The 13,329-nt window shown below is 38.4% G+C and overlaps 1 protein-coding gene across 1 annotated transcript in view; it reads right to left on the reverse strand.

Moving 5' to 3' along the window:
* Positions 1-2,623: 2,623 nt before the first annotated feature.
* The window catches only part of LRMDA (leucine rich melanocyte differentiation associated), a 694,523-nt gene continuing 683,817 nt past the window's right edge, over positions 2,624-13,329 (reverse strand). The window contains exon 7 of the mRNA XM_087764921.1: positions 2,624-4,861. Within this exon, the coding sequence (XP_087621047.1) occupies positions 4,782-4,861 (80 nt within the window). The 3' untranslated portion in view covers positions 2,624-4,781. The remainder of the gene's footprint in view (positions 4,862-13,329) is intronic.

The following is a 13,329-nucleotide window of genomic DNA, read 5'->3' on the forward strand; positions in this document are numbered from 1 at the left end:
GGTTATAAATGATTGGGAGAAGCCATTTTTCTTGGGCCTAACTCTCATATAATCCAAGACCTTGGTATGTTATTTGGATAATATTGTGAGTAAAATGAGCATTAACTGTAGGTAAGACAACATTCTCTAACCACCTAATACTGCTAGAGTGGCATAAGGAAATCAAAGGCTATATTATTGTTCACAGGCTAACTCCAAGAAGGCTCCAAACCAGAAGGCACAACACATCTCAGTTCTTCAAGCCATTTAGACATGTTTGTGTGTAACAATGCTCACCTGTCACACAGAGTTGTTAGCATAGGCATGGTCCCACAGTAGCATCTTTAGATGGCTGTTTTCTCACAATTATAACTTGTTTGTTTTGTTTTATTCCCATTACTGGAAGTAGAAAGGAATGCAGAAAACAGATTTTAACTAAACAGCAGAAAAAGACTAGTCAGTGAGATGTAACAGTTACCAGGTGTATATATATAAAAACACTGAAAAAGCAAACTATGCATTTCAATTGTTGTACTACAAGCAGTGAAGCAGAAATTTCACTTTAAAAACAAAAGGGGAGCACTTACCTATTTCGTGCCATCACTTGCTTGCAGAGCAATGACACAGCAATTGAAGCAGACAAGGACACAGCTAGAGATCTTTAGGAACAGAGGACAACAGCTAGCAAGTCATGCAAGACCCCTGACTTCATATCACCTGATTCACTGTCATATTCCCCAGGCTGAACTTGCAAATGGATACTTAGAAACCTAAGTGCCAAACATACAGCCTCAATCTTGGCTATATGGCTACACCTTTGGAAAGCTGAATTTCATCTCTTTCTTTCACATATGCCAACCATTTAACAAAGCAGAAAGACAGACAGTTATACACAGAGTAAAGAGGATAAAGTTTCCCAAACTGGGCAAGCAGAGGCTCATGTGCCAACTATCACACCACATAAAGAAGAAATATGTGGTAAGACTCAGTCTGAGTCAGTATAAAACGGGCTGATTCAGAACCTCACCACAAAGGCTGTATCTAGCAAAGTTCTGCTGGGGGTAAACATTTCCCAACATACTCACATTGTTGGCAAGAATAAAAAATATTAATATATCCACTGGCAGCAAGTGAACCCTGTAATTTACAGAAAGAATTTTCAAAAGCATAGACAGGTTTGTTTCTTACTTGTGACTTAAATGGGAGCAACATAAGATCAACATACAGTGATTTTTCATTTGCAAAGATGACGTGAGAATTGAACATTCAGCAATCATGTAATGCTCTGCTCAGAGAACCAAATGTATTAAAAAGGGAGCTGCATACCAGCCTTCCAATACTAGTAACCCTAACTCTCTTGAATAATAACATTAACTTCAAAGGGACTCACGGTTTGAGTAAAGCAAATACTAGAATAAGTATTGAGAGACTCGGGCCTAACAAAGGAGACAAAAGTGGTTTCAGTAGTAACATACTTTCATCAATCCCATAAATCATTTATGCATGCAACACATGCAATTAGAGCCAGTTTGCTCAAAGTTAGGTCTGTGTATCCATAACAGTAGGATTTTCACTGAAGGTCATTTATTTTTAAAATTTCACCTCAATATTGTAGTTTGGATTTTTTTCTTATTTTTAATTAAAAGGTTAGGAATTGACATTTTCAACGCATAAAGTTAGGAATGCACTCAGTACAGCTACTACAGGCAGCTCCTAGTAAAACCATTTGCCTCCTAGTCTTCATTTGTGAAGACATGATGTCTGCCAAAAGCCAAAGTACTGGTCATCACAAGACTGAACATAAGACTGAAGTATGGATATTTTTTTTTAGAAAATTTGTGGTATTTGAAGATTACTTATTCAAGCACACCTTGGATCTCAAACCTTGTTAACGATCAATTTCGCCTGGCCGAAATTTTTCTTGTGACAACAAAAAGAACTAAGAATGCAGTGGTTCCTTGGAAAGATACACATTTTAAAATCCTTATAGCTTTGTAGGCAAATTTATTTTTAATAGCCTAGTTAGTTAATCTTGAGAAGGAAAGATGTGCCATGAATAGAGAAGGGGAAGTAAAAGAGAGAGTATAATTTCTTCTTAGATTACTTTACTGCAACCTTCATCCTAAATGATACTCAGTTCAGTTAAGAAATTCAGGTGCAGTTCCCACTGGGAAGGAACGAAGTGTAGATAGCAACCCCAGGTTTGAAAAGTTTGCTAGCTCTTAAAACAGAACTTCAGCAGAAGATATCTGAAAATAAAACGCTCTGCATATTAAAAAAGAATTATGTTAGCATAAACAGTAATAAACATCCATGCTTGTTTTTAAATAATATCCTAATACATGTTAGTAATATAAAATAATTATTCATAGATTATCCTTTTGATTTTCCAGAATCAGTGACATTTAGTGTGAAGTCCCTTTGAGCAAATTTTAATTAGGGCTTTACCATATTTAACTATAGGTATACAATCTCCCAAGTGAAAACAAAAAACAAAATGGAAGAGACTTTGATCACATCTCATTCCAAAAATATTTTTGCCTCCAAAGCTTTGCTGGGAAGAAAACACTCCTGAAAATGATACAAATGGTTTTGACATTAGGAAAAGTAAACAAGCAAAATAAAGATGGAAAAATCATGCGGTCAGTTTGCAAGTGCTGTTTATTGTTTGAGGCAGGGTTAAAGCCTTGTATAAAGACAAGAACATATATGCAACTAGACTGAAAGAGACATTAGGTTATTCTAAACACCCCTATTCAGAACCCTGCTGCTTGTAATATGCCATGGCCAAAATGTGTGGAGACTTCAAAACAGACAATATGATATGAACAAACTAGGATTGCTGTTATTTTTGTAACCAAGAGAGACGACAAGTGCCCTAAACATTTCTAATGATATTTTTGATTAAAAAAAGAGGCACGTAGTTTTCCTTTACCTAATATCCCGTAGGACTTCTAATATGAATTGGCATTTCATTTGTAGCCACGTATGACATTAGCAGAGGCGTTACAAGTGGCCAAAACGCACTTTCCAGACATCAATTTGTATGGCAAACAGCTCAGAGCTCAATTTGAACCACAGGTGATGTGAACTGGATCGTTCTCTGTTCATCACTAATTTTAACTGGATCGTTCTCTGTTCATCACTAATTTTAACTATCTGTTAAAGATTTATTATAGACTTTCAGAGTGAGTGAAGGCTTCCATTTACTGAGTAAGGACTAAAACCTTCAGCAGCAGCAAGCTTTCCTTTGTCACCCTGCCAGTGTCTTATTCTTTTTCATTGGTCAAACCTGATTTCACAATTGGCTTCAATATCCAGTTCACTTCCACCTGCAACACTAGCTGATAATAGCCCCTCAAAAGTAGGCAGCTTCTAAAAACTGACATTTTTTCAACCAGGAAAGTGAATAAAGACCACCAAGTAATTTCAAACAAGCAAAGAACAGCTGGACAGTGATGGTTCTCAACTGGCATCAATATACATGGGTTTGGAAAAGCCCAGAAGTCAGAATCTTTGCATATTCCTTGGCCGATCCTATTGATTCTAGTAGCACTCAACACAATATATGTAATGAAGTATTGGGATTTTTTTCACAGTAACAAGTTCATGATTCTAAATATGCCCAACCTCTTTATCAGAAAAGCAGGAAATATGCCATGCATTTTTATTTTTTCCACTGAAAATTTGACAATAGCTTTTCTTCCATAGACATCAAAAGGGATTAATCAGAACTCTTCACTAGAATGTATTAGTAAAGCTGTTAATTATGTTAATTCCATCAGTTACTTTTATTGACTTTTTTCCCCTCTGAATAATCATATCCATCTGGTGGCAATTTTATTTTATATCACTCTTTTTAAGCACTTTTTTCTTTCCAAATCTAAGCATTTAATTCTAAATGTAACCTCTGTACAAGTTAAAAATATCTTGTGCAATAAACCAGGAATAATACACACTGTCAATATCACAACTGAGGGCTTCTTCCAAATATATACATTTCAGTTGTGCCACTATTCTACGGCATTAAAAATTGATCGCTTTTCTGAAGGACAGAGTTAGTAAATGTTGAGATGTAATTTAAGAATTAGCAAATTTTGTTTGTCTGCAAAATTACTTAAATCTTTTTCCTTTGCATATAAACTAATATACAATTGATAGTACTTTGCATGGCTGACATTTTCAGGATATTTTTTTTTCCCCTGTTGAAAGAAAAAATAATCCAATCTAGGCTCATTTGGGAGGGGAGGGAGGACACCAAACAGAAAAAGAAACAAAACTGTGAAAGGATTTGTGTAAGCACGTATGAGATGATAGAAACACAAGCACTTAATCCACAGGGAAAAAAATAAGAACAGATAAGGGCTTTTTCATCTGAAATTATAGCCTCTCTCTTTATAAACATTTTGATATCACCAGCCACTTTCACTCAATAGGCAAGATGGAGATAAACACGCTGCTTTTGCTAAGGCGCTGACCGATGGAGCATGCTCACTGAAGCCCCAGGTGTGACCCCTGCTCTTCTGCGAGCAGCAATTGGACCAGGCAATCCATCACAGTGCTCCTCCTGTCAGGCTGGGTGCTTGGCTGCAGCTGTCTGTCACACTGGTGGATGGGACCTGCTTAAAGGCAATCATGTCAATCTCTATGTGACTACTCAGGCTAAGATAGAAGGATGATCTTGACAGGCTTGGCAAAGTCAGCAGAAGGCACTAGAGGACTTTAGTTACATGCTTAAAATTTAGATGCAATTTGTGCTTCTTATGTGGAGGCATGGAAGAGGCACAAAACAACACTGTGTTTTATAGCTGGTCATCTCGGATGAATCTGTTGCCCTCAGAATGTTTTCCATAGTAAATGTAGCGGCATTTTCCCAAAACACCTACAATAAAAAGGAAATTAATTACAATTAGGACAGCAGTGGCATAATACACAAATAAAGCACTTAACTAGGGAAATTTGAAGGAGGGAAGGGAACAGTTTTCCCTTGTCCTGCAAAAGAAAGTTTGTGCATGTGAAATATTCAGTATTACCATTTCAGTCGGTAGTTTTGAATCTACTGGGAAAACATGTTCAAATACCTTCACGAGCTATCCTGTTAAACATACATCCACAAATGTCTTTATAAATGGAATGGCATAGTACTGAAACATCATACACTGTATTTTAAATCACAGTGCTTCTCTCCTGCTTTTGAAAACCAGAAAGTCTGGGTTGAAGTTACATTTTGTACTCTCTGTAATCTCCCTGCTGCATGTTTACAGGGTTTTCCTGATGATTAAAACCAAAAAGAAAAAAGCAGCAAATAGTTGCAGTTTAATGTGGATCCAGGAAAAACCTTTCAAACCTTCACAAAGTCATCCTGCAAGCACCTAAAGCCATCCCTGCTTTGCAGTGGCAGAGAACTGAGGTGACCAGCTGAAATCCACAGGCAAGTCATTGACAGACGCGGGCTAGAACTTGGGACTTCCTAATGGTTAGCCCTCCAGACTCCAGCGTTTTTCCCAGACGCACAAATAAACATTTAATAAAACATTTCCAAAGTAGCTCTGCAAACAACATCCCATGAGCAAGATGCAATTATAAATTATGCTAAATATCAGTACATAGAGGATGCTTTCAAAAATTAGCCAGAACACTGCTTTTGGGAGACAAGGCACATTATTCTCAGTGGGTACAGGCAGCAAGATGTCTGAGGAAACCGTAACTGCTGTGGGTGAGACACACACCTGCAGATCTCACTACCTTATTCAAAAGCATCCCCTCTGGTGGTACTAAGTGGTATGTGAAAGCGTAAGTTCACAGTCACATCCCACCTGTGAACATCTGCAAAGATGCTAAATTTTACTAGCAGAGTTGTTCTTTATGCCCACAGGCACATATAGTCAAATTAAAGTCATCTCCCATGCACGGAAGGAAGGTGAAAGAGTCTCCTCTACCTTGGGAGTGTCTCAACACAGCAATCACTGAAGTACATAGCTCACCCCCATGAGGGCAAACATAACCTAGCCCAAAGGAGACAAATACTGCCTTACATAAAGGGTGAAGATGAGGGAGGAGCAGATCCTCAATTCATTGCTGTTTTGACTTTCCAGGACTCACATAGCAAATACTATCCTCACCTGCAGTATGAATTAAGTATGCAAGCTTTTATATTTTGCATCTATTTTTCCAGTATAACGTCCGTCAGACAAGCAACTAAAGCCTTGGGAGGCATGGGCTGTGCAAGATTAATGTTAACCCATGCTCCTCTTTCCTTCTAAGACATCAGGATAGTAACACATTCCTATGGAAAAAAAAAAAAAAATTGATAGGCCTGTGATTTGTTGTGAAAAACGCATTCCTGTTCAGGATAACACAAATGGGGACTATATAGTACACTGCCTGATCCCTTTCCCCTCCTCCACTGAGCTTCCTTCAATAATTTCAATTTCAATAATTTCACTAGTGGAGCAGTTTCCACATTCAAGGGATGATATTGTCATTCCTAACCAAGTGTCTAATGAAAAGCAAGCTAAACAGATGATATTCCAAGTCAAACTGCAGCAGGCATTAGGTTGGTAACAAGGCCATTTAGAGCTCTAAATGTAAAGGATACGAACAGTTTATTAATGGCATTCTTCAGACTCCTTTTTCACTGGCATTGATAAAAGTCTTGTTTGAGGTCTGCTGCATTTCTTAAGAACTGGAAGCAAGACTGTTTATAGAGATGCTGGTGAGAGAGTGCTGTTTGATGAATGCTGGAGACTGTAGCTAGGTGTCAGCGCTTAGAAAATGAGGCAAGGACATGAGGTATTAATATTGTCAATGATCTCTTGACAGGAAAACAGATACTGCATTCACAGTCAGATTTAAATAGACATCAAGTGCATTAATGACAAAAGGGCAGACTTCAAACAAAGGGAGCTGTATGGTGCTGCGCTGAGCCAGTCTCCAAGTTGGCAATAACCTGATCTGAAAAGACACTGTCAGGACTACAGACAGGCCTGGGATTGTGTGCGGTGACAGAAAACAGAGATGCTGACAGAGATACCGGTGCCATATTATGCCAAGTATATTCTAACACTGTCTCCAGCCCTAACTAAATCTGACATCATTTCCTATCGCTTATAGTATCCTCCACTGCTCCAGCAGAATATTTCTCCCCAGACATCATTACAAACTCCACTGTAGTTTTAAAGTTACTGGCAGGCCTGTGCTGTCATGGAGGCTGGGTCTAGAGGCCTAAGGATAACCTCAGTCAATCTAAATTTGGAGTTTGCTGGAGAAGTGCTCTCATTTTCACTGATATCTCAGCTACTTGAGGTGATCTGAACGCTAAAGTGTGAGGAGCTGTCACCTTGAATAAAATCCTTAAAGTAAAGACGCTCAGTTCCCGGGATGTTCAGCAAAGATGTCGGACAGTCTGGCAGCAGGAAATGAAATCCAGCTGCTGCTGCTCGCCTGGGGATAAAGGTGCTTGGGCTAGTGACAGTTAAAGTCAGCTGAAATTTTTGAACTCCTGCAGCCTACAATTGTTTAAATTAAGGAAGTGTTGTCTCCGCAGAGATCCCCTGCCCAGGCACACAGCTGTGATTCGATTGCCAGGCATAGTACACACACTGCTCAGAGAGTCTTGATAAAAGCACAGTTGAAATTGTTGCCACGAGACTTTATTTATCATGAAGGTTATTTGTAAAACAATAATCTTGCTCATAAATTAAACGCAGTGACTGGTTGTCTTTTTGTTTTGTTTTGTTTTCCCTTTCCATTTCCCACCTCCCTTTGGCAACCGCAGAAAACTCGGAGAACTACAAAAAGACTGGTGTGCTGTAATGAGAATTTTGATGCTAAGATATGTCACACATGAATTTAGGAAACCTACTGCTTCTCTCCTGCCTATCTGCTATGGTATTCTTTCCTTGCAGTTCAGGAGCACGAGTACACTTGTGTTTTTGCACACAGACAAGGGGAGGAATGAGGGGGAAAATACATCTGTGGCTGTTGTGGTGGTTTTTAATTAAAATATCCAGCATTGGCCATAATAAGCTAAGTATACCCCCTATACATCAAAACAACACACAGCATCCTGAATGAGGTCTCTGCTTGCAGTTCTTAAGAAATGACAACACAAGGTCTCTTGAGGGATCATCTTCCCCGAATGAGGCTTCTAATTTTTCTTATAGTAGCTGCTTCTACCATCACCACAAGCTGTTAAAATTATAATTATGAAAAAAATGCATTGGGAAGAATCATTTTTTAAATTCACTCTTTATCTTTTAAATGTTTTCCCCCTTCGGAATGGATGTTCTAATTATGCTGGGTAAGTAATGGCCTTGCAGTTGCTTGCATGTGCTGTGGTATCAGTCTTTTTTCACAAACACATTGTAATGTCAGCAACACCAGCTTTTCCTTAGCTGAGGGAAAACGCAATTATCCAAATAAATAAATAAATACATACATGCATACTAAAGCACATTAAAAATTGTTAAAGTCATGTTTGCTCCTTTTAAATTGGGCATGTGTTGCAGACAGCTATGATGCAGTTGGACCTCCATACACTTTCTTAGAGCAAAAAAAGTTTGCAGATCTTCATGTATTATATGGAAAATGGTAAAAAGAAGTTGCAATGGGATGTGCTAGACCTATAGATCATACAGCCTCAGTCACAGGTCAAAATTCAGCTCAGGCCAATAGTGACATAAGGGAATTGTTGTTTGGTAGCATCTTGTTGCCTTTCTTGGTTCACCTTTTTCCCTAGCAAATAAATGATCTACATCTATAAAAAAACCACCTCTCAGCCATCACAGCTGAGGCAGCTGTTAGCAACACAGCCTTCTCCAGTAGCGTTCTGTTTTCTTTAAACAGTAATTACTAAAACTAAGTAGTCAAGCCAAAACTTTTGCCACCCCTATCAAAAGCTATTGCCACATCTGCCCAAGATCCCCCTCAGGCACCCATTTTAACATCAAATGTTTTTAATAAGCCCCTATGCAAGTGCAAACAGCAAAGTATTCACAATTAAATTTGTTTGTCAAACACATTGGTCTACAGTATACATCCGGGATTACGTTTCAGCATACAATCCTCTGCCTGTCTTTCACATGGGCTAACCACAGGTCCTCATACTAGGAGCTGTGGTCAGATAAAGTGTAGCACTCCATACACAGACTCAATATTCTAGTGGAATTCCACTTTTCTTAACTTTAATTTGAGTACAGTACCTAAATCCTCCACTGCCAATTTGTATTTGATCCATATTCATCTCTTTTTCCACAACCTGCTGTTGTATAGTTTTGCTATGGGCTATTAAACAGCTGCCATGTTCCACCAAGAAGCTGGGTGCATTTCAGTGTGGTTATACTACCAATCTGTAAATTGTTTGGAGACCCTTCAGGATGAAATATCAATACCATTATAATTTTTTTCATAGGCACTTGGGCATTTTCTACAATTAATGAACAGAAGTTGCAAAATTCCCTTAAATATTAATAAAAGCTTCCTTTAAAGGAAAATAATTCCCTACCTACAACATTTAGAGGAGAATAAATACCCATCGACAAACAGTTTCAAGTCTACAACACTACTGATCTAGGCAAAACACCTCCATCAGTTGAATTAATTTAAAACTCTTAAAAACCTTTTCCTCTGATGGATAAGTAAAGCTGGTTTGAAACAACAAATCCTTTTGTACAGGAGTTTAGTAATTTTTCATTTTATATTTATCTTCATTGAAATTCTAACAACTTTATCTAGTCGTCTAGTTGACAACTAATTTTCAATTCTGCTTTGACTTTCTATAAGAAATGAAGTACTAGAGATTTTCAAGAAATTAGGAGCCTAATCCTCTCACCTTCAGTAACACATCGGTTATTTTCTTCTGCTAAATCAGGAGAATTAAATGAAGTATACTCTCACAGTCATTTTAGTTAAAAAAAAAAAAATATCACTCCATCTAATTGTACCTGAGCTATTTATTGTCTCTTCATCATTAAGAACATTAAATCAACTGAATACTGTAAAAAAATATCAAAATATTTCCAAACATGCTCCTTCATATTATTTGCTTTGTAATCCTCAATGAATCATTAAAACCAAAAGAAAACAAAAATGAAAAAAAACCAAACCAAACCTGCAAAAACATTAGCCTGACATTCAGCCAAGTCAGCTTGAAATTTGGGGAGCACAGATCCATGCAAAGCTTCACAGCACGCAAGGGTGGGGGCCTGGGAGGGGGTGGGAGGAGAGGAAAGGAGAGATGCTAAATATCTGACAGTGCTAGGAAAAAAAGACTAAACAGAAAGTGTACTTGGAGTCAAGTAGTACACTTACTTTCAGTTCTACCGAGTCTTGTGGCTGTAACGTCAGGGAGACACTTTAGAAAAGCAAAAAAAAAAGGATTTTTTTTTTTTTCTTCCAAAAATGTTGACTGTTTTTCCAAGTCAGTCAGTCTTCTAAGGTTCATTCATCTGCTTTAACTTGTAGACATTTATTTATTTATAGTTGGGCCTTCATAGTTGTTTATGTAGAAATATATTTTTATAAACAAGAACAATAGTTTGAGCAATTAGAAACAAGAAATCCTTTACTTCTGGAGATCTGTTAGAGCCAAAAGCAGAAAAGAGTGCTTGTTGAGTTATGTTGTTGGTTCATGTTCTTAAAATGACCAAATTTAATCAAAAATTTATAACTATAAACTTACAGGACAAGAAGGGAGGGAATTATAGGCAGACTTTTTGTACTTCATGTTGATTTTTGGTAGAACAATTGTTTCTATTGAACATGATCCAGCCTATGAATTCTCTGACACAGGAATCTGAGAAGATCACTTGGAAGATAGGAAAAGGTGTAAAGGATAACCTGGGTCACTACATCCTCCCAAAAGCTGCCAAGTGTGTAACTCAGAGAGGTCCACTCAGACTTTCACCCTGCCCCAGCAAACAAACCACTGTCAGTATGGAGAAGCTCAAGCTCAAAAACTGCAATGCGACACAGGAAAAGAACAGAAGAGTTGCAGCTGTCCTTGCTAATGTGACAGGATCTCTGACTACTACAATTAAATTTGTTTGTTGCAACTGCAGTTTCCAGAATGCCAGACTACAGGTTGGAGTCAAGACACAGGATCCAGACTCCTTAAATCAGTGCAGAGGGAACAACAGAAAGAGGAGCATACGACAGATAAGGACCTGAATGCCTTTGGTTGTGCTACAGCTGAATGCTGTAGAAGGGTTATCTTATAAAGACCTGAAATATCATAGCAACAGACCAAAACCAAACAAAAATTCCCTAAAATAGTATCATAAAATACTCACAAGTGCTCAAATAACAAATGCACAAATATTAACTTCTCTTATGTTATAAACTAATTAATTTATTTTTAAGAGGATAGAAACACTAAATGTAAGCAAAAATAATGCATAATTCCTCCAAAACTATCTGTGCATAAAGGGATGAAGTTGTGCTTGAGAAGGCTTAGGAGAGAGCTCACTGTGGCCAAAGCAGAATTCCCACACCATGGCCACAATACTCAGAGACTGGTCCCCAAATACTCCCAGAGAGGTCCCCATGGATTAGGGAATGTAGTCCATTGCAGGGTTCCTGGAGAAGGAGGACATTCCTTCAGTGGCAAACTGCTGATCCTGATTCTCCTCTCCCTCTGTGGGTAACAACACTAAAGGAAGGTAACCTTCACATTCAGGGGAGATGAATTACCTCTTTGCTCTGCTCCCTGCACAGGGATGCCAAAAAGTGATAATATTTTCCTCTGGACACCCTGCAGCATGGGGCACAAAGTGGTCTTTCAGACTGAAAGAAATTACCGAAAGGCACAAAATCAAATCTGTATCCAGTCTACAGCAATGGTGTTGGAATTATACACCTAAGCTAGAGCTGAGAGGAATCAGAGCAGGCAAACTAAAACACTGAATTATTGCAAGTATCCTTCACAGACAAGTACTGTGACATGTCAAGTCTCACTGGCCTGTTTGTAGGAAGGGAGGAAAAAAGAGGGAGTATGTGGGGAAGTGAGAGTAGGGGAGGGAAAGGAAAGCAGTCAACAGGGAGAGGATGTTGGAAAAAATTGCAATGAAGGTGACAGGAATACAAAGATGTGAAGTTTGCATCCCGGGCCAAGGGAGCTGCATAAATGTTCAGTGTAAACTAGCAGTCAAGCTGATGTGTGATAAAGTGCAGCCTGCTGTAAATACACTTCAGGGCTCCCAATGCAGCTGGAGATGAAACTTGTAATTTGGAAGTGGGGGAGGGGGAGGAAGAAAAAAGAAAAAGTAAAAGAAAAAAAGAGGAAAGAAAAAAATGCACTGCAAGCTTTTTCTCACATAATCTGTTACTGGAAAATTGAGAAGCTTGTCCAAGTCCGTGGGAATAAGCTGATGAGCTGATACTTAATAATAAACCATATTGTGTCATGGTGCGGAGTCATCTAGATCCAGTCAGGCCACAAACTATATTACTTTATACAGCCCTGGCTGACATACATTTAAAGCCCTCTACACATTAAGGAGCCATTAGGCTGACAGATTAAAAGTTATCTTGGAGCTAATGTTTCCATTATGCATATCCTGGCAGTGGAACAATCAACACACTGTTCCTCAGATGTCATACTTTGTTTAAAAAAAGGGTAGGGGGGAGAGAAGGGGGAAAGGAGGGTATCTCTCCCTCCTTCAATGACATTGACATGATCAGCTTTGATCTGGGCATGTGCTGTCTACAGATTCTCTACTGTTGGCTAAAATAGGAGCATTTAGGGCATAATACTTTAAATCATTAACCAGTTCCATACTCCTCTGGGTATCATTGTTACAATTTAAGGTCACACACTTGGGATTTCTTTGGAATCTTTCCATGCTTATTGTAACCACCATCAGAGAAATGGGGGGGGGGGGGGGATGTCTCTCTCTAGTGAAAATGAAGCAAAAATCATCAAACAAAAAAAAATCAAATGCTTTTGTCTCTTCAGTGCATCTTTACCATTTTTGCACTCTCAAGTAATGTCATGGATGGAAGTAACGCCGACTTTACGATGAAATATTTCTTGTTGAATATGTTGAAATTTTAAAGCAAATTTTTTTAAATACTCAGAAACAAAAATTGTATAGTCAGCTAGGTACTGCAGTCAAAGAAACCCAAGTGCACAGAAAGCATCAGTATGCCAGATATTACGGGTGAACTGATGCTTAAACTTGGATACATTGAATACCCTTGAAAGAGGTGGAGGAAAGGAAGTACGGGTTCACAGTTGTTTTAGTCTTTTAAATACGTCTTCATATATCTCATTCTCTCGTATATGGTCTAAATAAAAGTAGTAGAGTAAAAGCAGAACAAATTACTGTAAATACCCAGTGCAAGTCAGGT

This window comes from Nipponia nippon, unplaced genomic scaffold (genome assembly GCF_047370975.1).
Source record: "Nipponia nippon isolate SJK-2023a ecotype South Korea unplaced genomic scaffold, ASM4737097v1 scaffold_3, whole genome shotgun sequence".
NCBI lineage: Eukaryota > Metazoa > Chordata > Aves > Pelecaniformes > Threskiornithidae > Nipponia > Nipponia nippon.